Below are 19,561 nucleotides of genomic sequence, written 5' to 3'. Positions count from 1 at the left end.
TGGAGCTACGGTTCCATTCGGAAGAATGTTTCCATTATCTCTTCCCGAGAAAGAAGCTTTGAGGGAATACCTGCACACCAACCTTCAGAATGGACTTATACGTGAATCCACCTCCTCGGCTGGGGCTTCATTATTTTTTGTTTCTAAGAAAGGAACAAAAGACTTCCGGCCGTGTAGCGACTACCGGGGCCTTAACAGCCTAACCATACGAGACAGATACCCAATGCCTCTAATCAAAGATATAATGGAACTGTGCAGGGTGCCAAATGCTTTATCAAACTTGATTTACTTGGGGCTTACCATTTGTTGAGAATCCAAGAAGGGGACGAATGGAAGACAGCCTTTCGGACACCCTTGGGGCACTATGAATATCGAGTAATGCCCTTTGGCCTGGTCAACGCCCCAGCACAATTCCAAAGGTTTATGGATAAGGTATTTGCCAATCTCCTCTTTTCTTCTGTAATCGTCTATTTGGACGATATCTTGATATTTTCAAAAACACTGGAAACACACCGACAACACGTCAAAGAAGTACTCCTTAGGCTCCGACAAAATAATTTATTGGCCAAACCCAAAAAGTGCATGTTTGAAGTGTCTACAGTGCCATATTTAGGTTTTCTTCTGTCTGAAAACCGCATGGTGATGGACCCATCAAAGATCGAGGCCATAACCCGGTGGCCCACTCCCGGTTCTGTGAAAGAAATCCAGCGGTTTCTGGGTCTAGCGAACTTTTACAGAAAATGTATCAACAGATTCTTGGACAGGGTTCTGCCCATTACAGCATTGCTAAAGAAAGGAGTAAGATTCACCTGGACTCCCGAGGCTGACAATGCCTTCAAGCAGCACAAGGAAGCATTTATAACAGCTCCTATACTCCGACAACCAGACCAATCCTTGCCTTTTATAGTAGAGACGGACGCCTCTCAAGGAGCCATTGGGGCTGTGCTCCTGCAAAAGAAAGAAGATCATTTGGAACAACCCATATCTTACTATTCAAGGACATTGACCCTGAGTGAAAGAAACTACTCTGTCCTTGAAAGGGAACTTCTGGCCATCAAACAGGCTTGCACTGAATGGAGACACCTTTTACAGGGGGCCCTATATCCTTTTCAGGTCCGTACCGACCATAAGAATCTTAGCATCTTGCAACAAATGGAATGTCGTAATGCACGCCATGCTAGGTGGGCATATTTTTTTTCTCAGTTTGACTTCGATTTCACCTGTTTACCTGGCAGGAATAACCAAGTGGCAGATGCTATCTCTCGAGCTACGGAGACGACACAGGAAGTCAGACAGAAAAGGAGCTACTGTTGAACGGTAAACGGTTCATTGGGACTATTACCAAGTTTCTTTAGCAAGTATTAGAAGCCCAGAAGACGACATCTATCCCCTATGATGCCACCATTAACCAAAAAGGGGAGTACTGGTTCAAAGAGGACCAGTTGTTTCTTCCAACTTCTGCACTACAAACAAAGGCTCTAGCTTGGTGTCATGATATACCAACAGCTGGACACAAAGGACAAGCTGCGACACTCAAACTGATCAGAAGACATTTTTGGTGGCCGAATATAATCAAAGATACCAAAGACTACGTTTCTTCTTGTCCTAAGTGTGCCCAGAGCAAATACTGCACAGCCAAACCCTTGGGGCTGTTACAACAAGAAAGACCTCCTGCAGTTCCTTGGCAATATATTTCTATGGACTTCATAGTTGAACTTCCGGAATCCCAGAGGCATACAGCTGTAATGGTGGTGGTGGACTCATTTAGTAAGTTAGCCCATTTCTCCCCACTAAAGGGCACTCCATCAGCCTCCGTGACAGCCGAAGTATTTCTCAGGGATGTTGTACGCCTTCACGGAGTTCCTCTTACTATCGTATCTGACAGAAGAACACAATTTACCTCTAAGTTTTGGACCTTTCTCTGCAAACAACTACAGATACAAAGAGCCATGTCCTCTGGGTTTCATCCCGAAAGCAACGGACAAACGGAACGTCTGAACGCTACTCTGGAACAATACTTAAGATGCTTTTGTAACCGGGCTCAGGATGATTGGTGTCAACTCTTACCAGTAGTGGAGTTCTCCTACAATAACACTGTTCATACTGCCATCGGGATGAGCCCATTCAAATGCATATTTGGTTACGATCCTCTGCATTTACCATTTTCGGCTTTTCAACCCACCAAGATACCAACCATAGACCATGTTTTACATACCCTAAAGGAGACCCAAAAGAAGGCACAAGAAACTTTGCTATCTAGCAACAGAGGTACAAGAAATGGTCAGATTTAGGAAGGCAGAAGAATCCAGAGTGGCAAGTAGGAACTAAGGTTTGGTTATCCACCAAATATCTTCCACGATGGGTACATCCAGGAAAGTTTGCTCCTAGATACATAGGTCCTTTCCTCATTGAAAAACAAATCAACCCTGTGGCTTTCAGGTTGTCCTTGCCTGATTCATTGCGCAGGATCCATCCGGTATTCCATACATCTTTACTGAAGGAGTACCGATCTGATATCTACAAAAGACAGATCACAAAGAGGTTTCCAAAACCAGACCACGAACAAGAATACAAGGTGTCCGCATCCTTGACTCCAGATACAGACACGGAACTTTACAATACCTCATACTGTGGAACGGTTTCCCTTGGCCCGAACGATCATGGGAGCCCATAAAGAACATAAACGCACCCTGTCTGATTCGTCTCTTTCATCGGCTGCCCCCCGGAAAACCAGGAGGAGGAGTTCTGAGAGGAGGTCATACTGTCATGATCCATCGTCCCTGGAAGTTATGGACTCAATGAGGGAAGCATTGAGTCGATGAGGAGAAGTGCATGCAGCGGTCTAGTGTTTTTTCTTCGACCTGACGTATTGAAATACCTGCCGTCAGGTAACGCTCGTCGCGTTGCAACACAGCGTTCTACGGGTTTACACGCTAGCCGAGTGTTTCTGCCGTCTGCAGTTACCTGATACCCCTTTTCCTCTCTGTGTTTTTTCTTCCCGTATTGCCTTCCCTTTGTTCGTTTCGCTCCGTTTGGTACACGGAGCTTCCTTACCATCTCTCCTTCGTTTTGTTTCCCATTTCCTTACTTTCTGCTCCTCCACTTTTGAAACGAAGGTTCGTTCGCTTACCCTCTTCCTTCCTGGTCTCTTGCTTCGGTTCTCCAGTTTCTGCTTGGATACTTCGGCGTATGCAGTGGGCATTTCCTGGATTCAGCGCTTCTGCATTCTCTCCGATCCAGCCCAAACTGCTGCATTCTGGGAATCGTAGTCACACAAGCCTACACCACGCAATATTTTGACTCCACGGATCTCCTCATCCAAATCAGGGTTTTTTCAGCAAGGCTTTTTCCCTGATCATGGGGTTGGCCCACTGGGGCTCCCCGCTGCCAGGCAAACAGCTTTTAGGCAATGTGGCCTCCAGAAGGGCTAATCCCAAAAACTACAGTACGAAGCCCGACTCAGCCTGGAGAGAGCAAAGGGAAATAACGACTAAAGGCTCTTCAGTGGATCTGTCTACAGGTGAGGAGGAGGAGGAGGAGGTGGGGGTTAAGAATACAGTATCAGCTAAATTACCAGCAAAGCCTGAGAGTAGTTGTCAGACCACACGGTCCACACATCACAGGTCGGGCAACCAGGAACCCTAGGCTATTGAGCCCACACAGGTTCCTCTGCACCTGCCCCTGTGCACAGATTCACATTCACTTAGTTTCTCCTTGTCGGCCTCTTGGCTTTGTGTGCAGCTTTACACTCTCCTGGCTTCTCCTGGTTAGCTTCTTGGTTTGACCATAATGTATCACACACCTCTTGCCAGTCTCTGGCCTTGCTGCACTGTATTCACTTAATGGTGGTCTCTTTCATGCCCCACTTTCTGGTGACTTTCATCAGCTACTAATGTTACACTAACTTCAAACCAATCGTCGCTGCTTGAGGTCCAGGAGTTAAAAGAGCCGGCAAGGGCAGTACCTGGACCAGAGCAAGGGAGCAGTCAGACACCATATCAAATATAGGACCGGATATAGTTGTGAATCGTGTAGATTGCAAGGGTAAGATACAAATAACACACAGAAAAAGAGGTTTGTAATTGCATTAATCTCTACAGGGATTTAAAAAATGTGACTAATGTGGTTTATTAACTTATGGCTAATGTTAGTGAGCTGAAGGAAGACGTGGGAGCACTCCAGGTAAACCGTTTGACATCTAGCCTACGAGCTAATACAGAAGAGGTCCCCCCCAAAAAAGGGAGAAGGGCAGTGAATGACCTTACAAATCCACAGGAAGAGATTGGTTGTAACAGGCAGGAAAGGAGGGGCAGGAAGATAAAGACTGTAATGAAAAAAGAGAAGATGAAATGCGCTGATCCATTTGTGGATGTTATTAACAGATACGAGAAGGCAGGACCCATGATTAATTTTAATAACCAGCAGCCAGTCTGGAAGAACCCTGCCCCCAGTGCTCCAGATAACATTTGGAAGTGGAAGTATTTTACTCCCTATTTTTTAAAGTTGGGAGTAAGATTATTTTTTAGGAAGTAAAAATGTAAGTTCAATTCCTAATGGGAGTATTTTATATGTGAAAATAAATGTTTTAACTGGAAAACAGAAATATTTTTGTAATCATTATTTCTTTGCAACTATTCATACACATTAAAAGTACAGGTTTACTTCTTCTGAACAGGCAGTAATGATGTCAGTTTCTTCCTTTGGTACTGCGTGCACTGGTGTCCAAAAAACCCCATTGAGCGGTGTGGGTGAAAGCAGGAGCACAATGTTCTACGTGTCTGTTTCCTATTTTTTGATGGGAGTATTTTTACTCCCTATTTTTATTGTTTGGCAGTATTTTCCTATTTTTAGGGAGCGAAAGTGGCTGATACACCCTTTATCTGTATAGCTTCCGGCCCCTCTGCCCAAAACCATTCGAACTAGGTATTCTCCTTCAAAGACCCAACAGATTAGATACCCCGGTGGGTTAATTCCTGTGGCAAGTTTGTTAGCACATCCTATTACTAATTACTTTGTAGTTATGTATGACAACTCAAGACTGATCGAGGGTGCATTTGAGAACCAAGAAGCATTAATCAATAAAACATTGCATTGGATTCGCCATAAAAAGGGCTGCCTCTCGATCATACGGGACAATATTGCCAAGCAGCCCCTTAGATTCTATCCAGTTTTTTTTAAACTAGGGTTGAGATTGGACAAGGACTGATGTATATAGAACTGCGGGCTTACCCACCAGCAGGATCTAAAATAACTCTGAGATCAGCAGTCCCAGCATTGGAAACCAAGTACTCCTATAATGCCCCCTGGAATAAGGTAGCCAGATGCCCAGTAGGAACTAACCAGTTAACTGGCATAGGAGTGCAACCACTGCAGAGAGGCTGTTCATTTTGTTCTCTGCGCCATGGCCAAACCTCGAATATTTATGACAATTGGGTTGCCCAGGGGAGGCAGTGGCGGGCGTTCTATCCTGGAATATTGCTGTGCTTGCCAGGAGCATGAAAGATATTAAAGGGCTATACAATAATTTGCATCCAAGAGACCTGGGTCACAGAAACAATTCACCTCCAGGGCTACTCTACACTTGCCATTTCAGCATTAAAGGGTAAGTTGGGAAGACTGAGTGGGTGCCTTTTTATATGGATCTATAAGCATCATTAGATATTGAAGTGCTCCAGGCCCATAACCCTAGTAGAGCTTCATTTAAAAATTGGGGATGGATCTGAAATACCTTTAATAAACATATACAACAAGCCAGACCGATATAAGGAACCTAAATTGTTAAATCTTCTAAAAACCAGAGTCACATCATGGAGACTATATCACCAGCACGGTCAGAAGGTGTTTATTGCTGGTTATTTCAATACCCAATTTGAGCCACTGTCTTTGACGGATGGCATTTGTGAAGAAGAGGATAGCCTCTGGAATGTGGAGAGCCTGAACACCCCAACCCCCAGATGACAAAAAAGGAATGTGGTGGAGATTGCGAGTATTCTCATGTCTTTGGGCCTCATTACGAGTTGGGCTCAAAGGGATACAGGGCACTGGTAAGGACACCGGTGCCGGTAATCCCTTTGCGCCCTATTCCAAGTTCCCTTAGCAGGTTCCTTCCTTAATGCCTGGTCTTACCAGTCATTAAGGATGGGACCTGTTAAGGGACTTCAGAGCTAATAATGGTACCGCAATTTGCGGTACCGTTATTAGTGCCTTCCCCCTTCCCATTGAGCCCTATGGGGGCTCAAATGGGAATGGTGAATGGCTTTTTCAATGGGCACTTACCGGTCCTGCAAAGGTCGGAATAGACCGGTAAGTCCCCATTGAACCAGGGCGGACTCGGTACCGGTATTGGAGGTAGTCAAGGTGCGAATAGCGCCATGATTACCTCCATACTCGGAATGAGGCCCTTTATACCTACAAGCATGTAATGGGAGGTTGGCGGGATACTCACCTGCTAAACATACCTATGTGAGCAATCGCGCAAGTTCACTTATACATTATATTACGGTAAATCTGGAGATGTGGGATGAAATGATTGAGTTTCAGGTGATTGAAAGGGTGGAGAGTTATCATTGTCCTCTCTCACTGAGGTTGGACCCCCAATTATTTGGCCTGGATGGGATGTGCAAACCAACGGATAATGTAGCTCTGAAAATAACTGAAAATGCTAGAAGGGTGGTCAAGTTGGCCAAAATGAATACAACTAAGAAAGTGGCTGAAATGTGTGAATCTATTCTCCCGATTTTAGAAAATGTCTAACTTGATGGAGGAGGGTCTCAGTTAAAAGTGTTAAAGCTACATGAATCCTTTACGGATTGTGAGAGATCAATTTTTACAATTAATGCCAAACCGAGCAGGGAAAATACTATAAAAATGAATCCCATGTATGATAAACATTGCAGGAGGGCCAAAGAAAACTTGATCTTGAACGTGAAAAATACAGCAGAAGTGGGAAGGGAGGCAATAACAACAGCCTGAGCTAGGTGCAAATGTTTGCTGAAAGAAAAAATGGAGTATTGTAGAGATACCTGGAAATCCCTCCTTGATACTAGCATTAGTAAAGATCAAAGAAGATTCTGGAGTCTCATAGCGACGGGAACTAGTGTGGGCCAAAATCAAATTTTGTGTAATATCCCAGAGTCAGCTTGGCATCTCCATTTCTCATCATTGTACGAGGAATCCAGAGTCTTTTTGGACAAAAGTCAAACTGGCACAGAGATCAACATGGGGCACCCCCTTACTTTTTCACTTGGTGATGTTATCATTGCACTTAAAATCCAAAAGGCAGAGAAAGCGCCTGGAGCAGATAAGGTGCAGCTGGATTGCTATAAGGTTGAGCCTCTGATCTGGGCACCATATTTCACAAAGCTCTTTAAGGCCGTCCTGGAAGCAAACCTTGTCCCACAATCATGGACACAGACTGAAATCGGGCCATTATACAAGAAGAACAGGAGGGAAGATCCCGGAAATTACCGCCCAATATCATTGTTGGATGCAGGAGAGTAAATATTTGCCAAGGTGTTGTTGATCCACCTGGAGTCTTGGATGGAATGAGATAATGTTCTAAATCACTTACAAGCTGGTTTGTGGGACAATATCAGTACTATTGATCAGTGCTTTAGGTTGAGTCATATATGTGACAAGTATGTAACCTTAAGAGAGATGAGATTATATGTCACATTAGTGGACTTAAAAATGGCCTTTGACAAGATACCAAGGCCGCTATTGTGGAATGCTATGAGAGATAAGGGGATCATGCTAGCCCATTTTAGGGCAATACAGTGACTTTATAGCTGGAATGATGCTGTGGTAAGATGGGAGTACTCAAACGATGTGTACCGGCCCCAAAACTCGTTTGTCTTTTTATTAATGGTATAATTCCCAAATTGGTAAGCCTTCCGTGTGATGCACCGAATTTGGTTGGGGAAACCTGTTGATTTTGATGTCTGCAGGCGATGCAGCTTTATTGTCTCTGATGCCACGTGGCCTGTGAAACCCGCTGCTTGCATTTGAAAACTGTTGCGCTTGCAATAGGTTTATCATCAATGTAAAAAAGTGAACACAATGATATTTCGGAAATACAGAACCAAGGGGCTTAAGGAAATTAGCTTACAATTGAAAGGCGAGCCTTTTGAACAAGTTAAAAATTATGATTATATGGGGCTTCGTTTCACAGAAAATGTAACTGGTATCCCCAAGTCACTAGAGCAGACATTACACTTAACAGATTTGATGGAGCTATTGCAAAGTTTGCCCAGGATTATAGTAATGAGGTTGTTAATGTATCTTTAGAAGCTTATTCTGCACAGGCCAGACAAGCAGCTTTATACGGTGCAGAATAGTCGGGAGGAACGAACTGTGACAGATTATCAGTGAAAATAAAATTATCAAAAGATTTTTGGGTTCCAACCTATAGTACTCCTAGTATTCGTGTTTTTGCAGAGGTCTACACACATAGAATTGGGTTCCTGTGTGGATCAAAACATCTCCTTTATTGGGTGAGGGTGTGGTCCTCCCCGGAACTTGCTGTACACAGATCTGCGATCCAAGACTTCCTCTGACAGGAGGGAGGTCGCTCGCTGCCATGGCTGAAATACTTGAAAGAGGTTTTATTTTCACTTGGCTTCTGTGATTATTGCAAAACCCCCAATTCATTGATAGTGGTGCAAAACCAAGGATTAAGGAGGCCCTGAAGAATAATGAAGCAAGTGTCTTCCTCACTGACATCTTAAGCAGTGCAAGGGGAAGAAGGTATTGGGAGAGCAAGCGGACCTTTGGTTATGAAACCTATGTATGGATATCGTTTTCGCCTAAATGTTCTAGGGCCTTGGAACTCAAGCTTTGATTTGAAACATTATCTTTGGCTGAATTATTGCACAGATGGAACCGTGATCTTCATAACAAATGTGCAAAAATACGATCAAAAATATTATGCACTTTTTATTATTTTGTCCATTGTATGGAAATATTAGGAAGAGATACCTTAAGCCACTGTTGGAGGCTACTGTGCCTTCAACGGAGCAGGGGAAAGCAGAGTGGGCAGAGGGAGGAGGAGAAAGGGGCAGAGACACAGGGAAACAGCATTTGGTGGTTGTATTGTATACAAGGAGGTAATAAAGGGAAGGAGCTCCCTAAACTGGTGTCAATTCCTTCATTGTACCAGGGTACAACAGCCACTAGCTATCTATAGATCACTTATAACTGTAGCACTGTGTATTTATGCAAGAGATTAACTGGCAGTGCATTCTGTTGTAAATTATTTACAGAGTGTCTGGAGGATCATATCTTGTTTTATGTGTTAGGACTATTGGGTGCTCAAATTGTAAGTCCAACTTATGTACCAGTTTTTGCTACATCTGAGAAAATTAATGATCCGACTCACTTTCTTGCATCTAGATAGTGCTCAAAAATGTTTTGCGCTTTTAAGACGATTATTGTGATGTTTTATTTTTGGGTTCCTAATAATTGATGTTTTTATATTTGCTGATTTTAGGCTGAGGTCATGAGATCTTAAGTTTGAAGTTATCCTTTCCGAGTAGTTATGTGTTTAAGTTTTAAAATATAGCTATTTTATGATCTTATTGAAATGCCATGTATTGTGCCATCCTTTATGAAGATGCACTAAGGTTTCTCTTTCTATTAGTTTGTAAGATTCTTAAATGTATCTGTGTTGTTCGTTTTATGATTCTTCGATCGAAATAAAGCATAATTGACTGACTGTTTCATATCTCATTTAGCTAGCTATATCAAGTAGTAACATCACACTTTGTCCTATCATTGTTATTTCTAAGCATTGTTTTTTCTTAGCTTCTCTTATGACAGCTAATGGCCGAATTGCGTCTGTAAATCCGCTACTGGGGTATTAAAAATGTCTTAATGCCTATTGTCCTTCAGATACTTTTTTAATATCTCTCTGTTGCACTGAAGTCCTGTTAAAAACAAGCATTGACAAGGCCAACAGTTTTGACTTGTGCATAGATATTAGGCATTTTCCAGGCACTGCTACCCTTTGCCCAGTGAATCACACCATTTTCCAGTTGTTGCCATCTTATGGCCAGATAGTACATTTATGATAATGCCTGGCAAATGCCTTTCCTGTGCTTACACAAAACCCAAAACAGTTGGCTTTAACAATTATTGTTTTATATAGTGCTACTATTTATTATAATAGCTACTAGTGCTACTGTGCTTTCCACCATGTAATCAAATCCACCATGTACTTCTCAAGGAGATGCTTATCTGACCCGAGCAAGGGAGGTACATGTGTGAGCAAAGCTACCCCGCTCTAAGCTGGACTTGAGGGAGAAGTTTGGTTTGTGTAGTTCAAGAGTTCATACTTAAGGACACCACAACATACTTCATAATGAAACAAACATCACACCCTAACAAGATTTGAATAGGCCCAGAGAGGAAGCACGAAAATGCTAGTCATACATGAAATACAACTTGCCATGGACCTATAGGTGGCAGGGGAGCTGTGATACAGGGGCTGATTCTAGAATGTCCCTAGAAGTAGTGATTCTGTGAATGCAAATTGAGCATCGTGTTGGCAGCACAGTGGAGTGCTGACCATACAGCCCAAGTTGTGTTGGGGAGGTCTGGCAGTCAGGCGTATGTTGAGGCCATATCAGAGACCTTACTGTAGGTACCAGTGTTAGCAAGTTGGGCAGCTTCTTCTCAGGGTTGTAGCACCACCCCGTTAGACACACGACTATCACATGGAGACAGGAAGTACTTAAACCAGAGGGAGACTCCACACTGAAAAGGGGTCGTTTGCTCCTAGTGGTGGGCAGCCAAAACATGACAAACATCATATGCAAGACTACATAAACCCCCTGAAATTCCAGATCTCTGGATAACAACATTACAACATATTGAAGTCTCCCATTCCTCGCATTTTCAGCAACCAAAGCCCTGATCCAAACTCTTCCTTTGTATCATTTAGTCTTCTGATCGTGTGCTCTCCGAGGTCTTTCCTCGTGCACGTCTGATCCTCTTCCACTGATCTTGAAATCTTCTATTTGTCTTCTCAGTACTGACACATTTCTCCTTCCTCGACACACCTTGTGCCTCTCCTCCTCTGACTGCAGTTTTGATTTCTCAGTAAACTCTTTAAGTATATTGTTGCCTCATCTATCCTCTCTGAACATCCTGGGAACCCCAACTCTCAACCTCGGTCATGCTATCCATGTCCGCCATGTTTCCCCTTCCCTTCCTATGGCTACCCCAGGCTCTTTTTTCCTTGAATGGCCCAGAGATTAGGTAATGTTCTTCTCCTGTGTGTCTTTGTCGTTCCTACTAGGAACCCCTTTTGCTGTCTGAGGAAGGTGCAATCACTTGCTTTTGTCTTTCATAGGTTTTATTTGTGGTTTTTACTTTACTACTATTCGACTGGTCAGATTTTGTCAACAACTTTTGTGAAAGATATCTATAAATATAGGAAATGAAGGTAACATTAGTATGCTAAATCATGCATTACAGTTTGGGTAGGAAAGGGAGGCAAATGGTCCCTAGTCTTCCATATTGAGCAGGATGGGTTCATTGTCAGAAAAGTCAACGCACTGAAGATCAATAACACTTCATTGTGGCTGAAGTTTTAAACATCGGTCAGAGCCATCTCATATTAGTTCAAACTCAGCGATTGCGCCACAATCTAGCTTCCATAAAAAAAACATCATTATTCACAACTATGCCGATAGTGGTCAGATCAGAAAGTTAATATTTTTAAAACAACCCAAAGCACCTCGCTTTGAAAGAAGCAACAAATGCGTTTTTAAACAAGTAAAAGAAGTTTTGAGATAAAACATAGAGGATTGGTGCTTCGATACATTTTGCTCTGAGAGCTGCGCAAGCGGCGCAAGCGCAAATTATGCTCTGAGAGCTGCGCAAGCGCATAACTTCTGGCCATTCTTGCTTTTATATGCTGTACTGTAACAATGAAATATCAGATGAACTGTCACTCATTTGCACTCTTTGCCTCGGTTTATTTTCAGATCAAAGGGTCAGAGGATGGCTTATGCTGGACTCCTACCTCCCAACATTTTTCCTTACTCTACTGTACCTGATTTCCATATGGCTGGGCACAAAATACATGAAGAACAGACCGGCGATGTCTCTCAGGGGTCACCTCATCGTCTATAACCTGGGGGTTACGCTGCTCTCGCTGTATATGTTGATAGAGGTACGTGTTTTACAATAATAATATCTTTATTGTGTTCAAATCATAAGAACATTTCCCAAAAACAGATTCAAAAGATCATATATAAAAATACAAATGAAATATTCACAAAGTCAAACAATAACAAACATGCAAAAGCTATCAAATTCTAAGTCAAAATCAAAAACTCCCTCAATTAACCTTTTAAGCATCTCCTTTGATTTTAGCCATACTCGATGGGCCAGGTGTGCAGAGGAAGAATCGGTATTCAAACAATATGCCCAAAATAACTTAGATTTTATTGAGGTGCAATGGTGGACTAAAGGCCCTAGCTCCTCGATGTAAACAGGACCCGGGCCAGCACAACTGGTGAGAACATGCCCATGGGTTTCAGGATTGTCCTTCTTACAGCAGATCCAGCAATATCCCTTGTCATAAGAAAGGTTTTGCTGAGATCCCACAATAGAGAGAAGTGGTAACTGATTTTTTTAAACTCCCGTCGAGGATTCCAAGTTAAACTGAGCAGCCCAATCAATGATCTTAGATAGCTCTTGCATAGCCTCCTCATACTCACTCCTCATCCTTGTACCACCAGAACCATCTGCCAGCAAACAAAGTATCAGACATTTCGGAGAGACACTGGTTTTAATGTACAACACCCCATGCTTCCTTAAGACCCGAAGGGAGATGATACCCAATTCCAAGCGAAGGTATTGCATGGATACGGATTGGGGTAGTTGCAACATCTTCTGCCAGAAAAAATCTTCAATTCGGTTTAACCGCAACCAATTGTTCATGTTCAAGGATTCAAGCCCATACAAGACTGCTGGGCAAAAGCATTGATTATATAGCCTTAAGATCCCTTTCATAGTAAAGCCTGCTGTCTGTAGCAAATCTGTAAATTAAACCGGTCAATTGTGTAGTCGTCCTGGTTTTAGCTTCAATTATTAAGGAATAATCACCAGACCCAGATAAATATAACTGTTGGTATATTCAATGTTACCTAGAATGGTACTCATCTTGACTTTGTTTATTTTACAGCAGGTTACAAACATCACTTTAGTTTTATTTAAATTGATGGTCAGATGGTTTTCTGGACTGTAGGCCTGCAATTCATTTTCATGTTTCTCATACCTGTAAACGGTATGTCAAAGATAACGAAATCATCAGCGTACAAAAGCGATGATATCTTGGTTCCTCCACTGTAGGCGGATAATTAGATTGTGCGTGTAACCTAACCGGGAGATCCGCCAACAATAAATTAAATAGCATGGGAGCCAACACACAACCTTGCTTGAATCCCCTGCTAAGTTGGATTGATGATGAAATAGTCCCTTTGTGGTTTAATCGCACATTGGCAGTAGTATTAGTATGGAATAGAATAATGATTTCCAATATCCAATTAGGACATCCCAAAGCTTTCCACTGCACCCACAACTTGGCCCAGTGGACACAATCAAATGCAGATGTAAAGTCTATAAATCGAACATGTAAGCTAGCCTCCTTCCTGGTTCTGACCCTTTGCAAAACCACATCCACCAGTCTGGTGCTATGCATGGTGGATGAGCCAGGTCGGAAGCCAGTCTGGTACAGCTACAACAAGTTCTTTGTCCCCACCCAATTCCAGCAAGGTGGCAAAAAGTTTACCTGTAGAATCAAATAAGGAGAGGAGCCTATAATTGCCAGGTAAGTCTCTAGCGCCTTCCTTGAATACGGGAATCAAAATCCAACATTATCAGAAAGGCAGAAGCCTACGTTCCTGACATATTCTGTCAAACAGTAAATGTAAGATCAGAGACCAGCCATCCCGATCACACCTAAGTACAGTGTTGAAAAGGCCATTTGGGCCAGCAGCCCTGGAGGATTTCAGGTGTCTAATAGCAGCCCCAATATCTATTATACTACATACAAGTGGCCTCTTCTCGGCTTCAGTTTCAATCACAATCTCTTCACTATAGTGTTGGCTAGAACTAACATCTCGTAGCCAGCTAACGTCCCGAATCGAATGAGATTAATCAAGGATAATGTTGAATTTCCCTTGGCTTTGGATAGAAGTTGCCAAATGGTACGGGTGTTCTTACCTGCCAAACCTGTACCATATGTTGCCATTTGGCATTGGTCTGTGACATTTTCTACCTACATAACCAGCTTCTATACGTCTGTTTGGTCCATGCAATTAAGACCTTCAGTTCATTCGACGTGCCAAGAGATTTTCGAAGTGCACTAATCTCACGGCGCATAAGCCGTTTGGCATCACATATCTTGAAATCAAATGGCGCTGATGTTTTTGTGCCACATACCATGGAGTTTCTGGTCGGTGCTGATCCAAACATATGTGTTTTACTTACGTATTTTATGCAAACTCTGTTCCTTCTTCTTCAACCTCTCCATTGCCACGTTTGCATGCATTTAGACAGCTATCAAAACATTAGAATTTCAGAGTACGTGAGCAGTCAGGCAAAATAAAAGGAGTGCACCTTAGTCAGCTCAGTGAGGTAAGTGCCTGCCACTGAGAGCAAATTGTTGCTCCCTAGTCTGAACCCCTGCAGGACTTAATATCCCTTTAATTCATGAAACGTTCACAAAAGGGGCAACATTGAGTTGGGTAATAGTAACTCTTGTAAATTGGAGCAACACAGATCTGCTATTGCAAGTTGTCAGGAGCCAATAGTGGCAAACTCCTCAGGGGTTCTGTTGCAGAAGACAGACAATTGGATGGCAGGTGTCGTTGTCCGAGGCCTCGCGATGGCAGACATGAACTGTAAGCCAGGTTGAAGCTTATGCATCTAAGAGTCACAGGCATGATAGGTGCTTTATGGTCAGTGGCATCCCAGAACTTGGAGAAGTGCCCTGCTTGGGCACCAGAGGGGAAGTCTCAGAAGATAGATCTGGCACATAGGAGAAACCTGGTGATAGGGTGTAACCCATAAGTAACTGACTGGAAAGCAGTGGGGCAAGGGATGCAACCAAGAGTAAGGTGGGGGTTGCAGCACAATTTCAGAGCAAAGAAGAAAGGAGCTAACAGGCCTTACATTGTAACAGCAGTACCGCCCTTTCCTGCTACCCATCCAGGAGGAGGGAACAGAGACACAGATGCAGCAGATCCACAGCCTGAAATCAAAGCAGCACAGGCAGAAGAGCCAGAGACGTCAATCATCAGTCAGCCATCTTAGGACAGGCATGCTGGCAGTTAGAGATCACAGGGCAGGAGGTGGCGCTCTCCCACCACCAGCACACCTCTCGAGCTTCTGCAAGGGCCTCCTGCAAGATATGGACAGTACTCCTGGGCGAGGTCTTCACTGTTGCTGCCTGGAAATACCCCATAGGATACGATAGATCCAGGGAGCATGGGAGAGTGCCAGAGGCTAGTGACCAAGTTCTATATACATCATTGTTAAGAAATAGAACATTGTAATTAGGAAAGAGTTACACTGGATGGTAAAGTTTAGCTAACCATCAAAATCCAAACTCGTGTGTAAACTACTCAAAAGGAAATGATTAAGAATTACACACAAAGTACAGCACACAGTTCCTCTGCTAAATATATGAGTTTGAGTAGTGGACTGTTGCGCTGCCAATAAACCTGCCGACTACAAGTTACTTGCAGAGTAATATACATCCTGGTAAAAAAAACACACTAAAAACAAATGATTGTAAAGATGTTCTTCAAGGGAGTAGGTTGTAGACTGGTCTAGAAGGGAAACCTACAGAGAAATCTAGGACAGGAAATGTGATTATTAGAATAAATTCCACTGCTTGGCAAATCTAGTTTGTCCTGTCTTTGCCGGTTTCTCACTGCATACATGTGTTTATATATGAATAATACTTCCCGTTTTCTTCAATAGAGGTACCTCCTGCTTTTGAGGGTTTTAAGGCCCAAGCAACCAGAACTCTGTCTTTTAACATGTGACCAACTAAGAAGGAAAGGGTGTTTTCCTACTGAACAGGCACTCCATTATTGAAACATAGCTATGCCGAGGGATAGACTTGTTTCTACTACTCACATTTCCCACTGTGTCTCCGTAAAGCTCCTTACAACTTACACCCCTGAAAACGTCCCGAACTAACAGGGGGCGTGAAACGTGTAGGGGTCTATGACCGTAGTGTGTACAGAATGCTGGAATTAGGAGCGTTTTTAACACATATTGTTTGATTAGACTATAAGCGCTATTTATTGCCTTTCATTCTTTGTCATTAAACCGCCGCACAAGCGATTGTTTATGTTGTTTATTAAGCTTCCATTATATTTACGTCATCAATTTCCTGACATGACTTTACATGTTAAGGATCTGTGATACACATTGTTGGGTGGTCTTTGTTGGGAGAGTCCGTTCCATGTCAGAGGGATAATTGTAACCCAGACAACATATAAGGAGCAGAAGTAAAAAACAAAACAGGCAGGAGATCACGGAGCTGGCTGAGAGCTATATTACAGGCACCTGGAGAGACCAAGGGGGTCATTAGGACTCTGGCGGTAGCCTGCCGCGGGAGTCATGAATTTTCCAGTGCCCAGAGATGGCCAATTACCGGGGCATTACAGCCCTGGCAGACCCGGTAATTGGCCAATCCCGGGCGCTGGAAAATATGACTCCCCATTCCCATTTGAGTCCCCTTGGACTCAATGGGAATGGGGAGGTCGGATGCACCGGCACCGTTAATGATGTTGCCGGTGCATCCGTCAAGGTCTGCAAGCGGGTGCCATTGTACCCGCCAGGTCAGACCCTGGTGGGCTGAAAGGCACCCACTCGCAGACCTCGTAGTTTGCTGGTCTGGAAACAACGGTACCGGAAAGCTTACCGGTACCGTTGTTTCCGGACCAGCCAACTCGTAATGAGGCCAGCGACACATCTGTGTTTGACTGGGCATTTAAAGAGCATGCTGGGTCCTACATCCCAGAAACTCTGAGTGGAAGGTAATGACATTGGCCCATGGACCCATGGCTAGGGGGCGAAAATGTATAGGCCTGACGAAGACCCTAAGCAAGGAGGAGGACACCCTGTTGGTAGGAGTATGCTTGTTGACCCAGGAGGGTGACCTACGGCTTGACAGTGAGACTATCTGGGCCTTACAGTTACCCTAGGAAGGTGGTGAACAGAGCACTATATTCCTTGGAGTGAGATTGGCAGGAAGCAGGTGGGGGCACTATATATCTGGGACTGAGGATCTCTGGAACCATAGTGAAGAAATGGTTGTGCAGAAATGTCGACCAGCACACTCCATAACATGTGGGTAACAGCAGGGAGCTGGCACACACCAACAAGGGAGGCTGACGGAATGTGGCGTTAGCCAAGGTGTGAACATCTCTGTTTCAGCCAGAGTAGTAGGAGGTAGGCACCATGTAGGGCTTGCCCTGCATGGGGGTATCTGCCTTTGGAACACAGAGTGTTTGACCATGAGAGGGGCGAATATGGTTGCTCCTAACAGAGTGAATGTTTTAAAAAGCGAGATAGCAGGGTGTGTGGGAGATGTGATAACAGTGTTGTGTGGTTGCAAAAAGCCTGGCATCAATGAGCAGCACCCCCAGAATCCTCGGCACGTACGAGGCCACTATACTATGTTTCATTTGGCAAATCCACCTTTCCCTGTCCAGTGATGTTGGGTGCTGGTCTCCCCCACTATAATGGGAGGCCCCCAGAAGACAAACACTCACTTACGAACAACCCTCCTGCCTCCATCCACTGCTATGGCTCATCACCCTGGCCTGTAGCCATTCCACACACTAAATTGGTCCGAAGAGGCTCCCAAGAACAGAGGGCTCAGATTGGGAGCCTTATCTAATGGTATGGGCCCAATATCCAAGCTTTCAGATAGGCTAAACTCACCCTCCGAAGCTGCTATGACATCTCCTCCTCCCACCACTGAGTCTGACCCTCTCCCCTTATGCCCCTGAAAGCCTTCCCCTTTCCTCAAGCCACTCCGGCTCTATGCCTCATTGCCCAGTACCAAGGCCACCTAGGGAAATGGAGAAGGGACTAATAGTCATTTCCATGATGGGCAACTTTTCTGGTAACTCTTTTTTAACTTACAAAATGGAGACCGTACTATTTCTCCACCTAAAACAACGTTTGTAGCATACCAGGGCTTGGCCAACTTTCTCATTAAAAGCCCTCGCTTTGCTTGAACCTTTAACTTGATCTCTTTGTTGTTACAGCCCAGGAAAGCCTGCCTGTGCGGGTATTAATGATCAATTCAATATATATTCAGTACAATAAGCCCTCTACTTCATCTGATCTATTACAAATCCTTCTGAAACCGTGCAAAACACGCAACTCGGACATAAGTGACCTGGCAGATACGTGCTAGAAAACGACAGATGGGCGACACAAAAACACCTGAACCAAATGCGGGCAAAACTGAGATCATGACCAGTGGCAATTAATCCCTAACGCTACGGCAGTTTCTCTGGCTGTCCGACAAGGGTCGCTTCTCTAGTCCAACCAAGACGGTAAGAAACCTCGAGACCTCTCCTTTTCGCCTCAAATCAGTTTGGCAGTCAAGACATCCTTTTACCCCCTGAAGGTCCTAAGTCATGTCGCCCCTTTCTTAGACAAGCCAGGCAATGCTCATGCCAGCATGGCAGTAGCCCTCGCCTGCATCAGCTACGCAAGCCGTGCAAACCGGCTCTAACTGGGTACTGCAAACTCCAGGGCGTTGCGAACACTGTTCACTCACTGGCTTTCCTAAACGTCGTTTTGCATGGCATGCATGGCACACTGGACAGTGCTCTCCCCACCCCATGCCTTTGCATGGCACACTGGACAGTGCTCTCCCCACCCCATGCCTCTGCATGGCACACTGGACAGTTCTCTCCCCACCCATGCCTTTGCATGGCACACTGGACAGTGCTCTCCCCACCCCATGCCTTTGCATGGCACACTGGACAGTGCTCTCCCCACCCCATGCCTCTGCATGGCACACTGGACAGTTCTCTCCCCACCCATGCCTCTGCATGGCACACTGGACAGTTCTCTCCCCACCCATGCCTTTGCATGGTACACTGGACAGTTCTCTCCCCACCCCATGCCTTTGCATGGCACACTGGACAGTGCTCTCCCCGCCCATGCCTTTGCATGGCACACTAGACAGTGCTCTCCCCACCCCATGCCTCTGCATGGCACACTGGACAGTTCTCTCCCCGCCCATGCCTCTGCATGGCACACTGGACAGTGCTCTACCCACCCCATGCCTCTGCATGGCACACTGGACAGTGCTCTCCCCACCCCATGCCTCTGCATGGCACACTGGACAGTTCTCTCCCCACCCATGCCTCTGCATGGAACACTGGACAGTGCTCTCCCCACCCCATGCCTTTGCATGGCACACTGGACAGTGCTCTCCCCACCCCATGCCTCTGCATGGCACACTGGACAGTTCTCTCCCCACCCATGCCTCTGCATGGAACACTGGACA

General features: G+C 44.6%; 1 protein-coding gene across 1 annotated transcript in view; it reads left to right on the top strand.

Moving 5' to 3' along the window:
- ELOVL2 (ELOVL fatty acid elongase 2) overlaps positions 1-19,561 on the top strand; it is a 765,518-nt gene that overhangs the window by 390,229 nt on the left and 355,728 nt on the right. The window contains exon 3 of the mRNA XM_069620714.1: positions 11,988-12,175. Coding sequence (XP_069476815.1) covers positions 11,988-12,175 — 188 coding nt within the window. The remainder of the gene's footprint in view (positions 1-11,987; positions 12,176-19,561) is intronic.

The sequence above is a fragment of the Ambystoma mexicanum genome, chromosome 5q, assembly GCF_040938575.1.
Source record: "Ambystoma mexicanum isolate Mex_15411 chromosome 5q, UKY_AmexF1_1, whole genome shotgun sequence".
Lineage (NCBI taxonomy): Eukaryota > Metazoa > Chordata > Amphibia > Caudata > Ambystomatidae > Ambystoma > Ambystoma mexicanum.
This window is presented reverse-complemented; position numbering and strand designations above follow the sequence as displayed.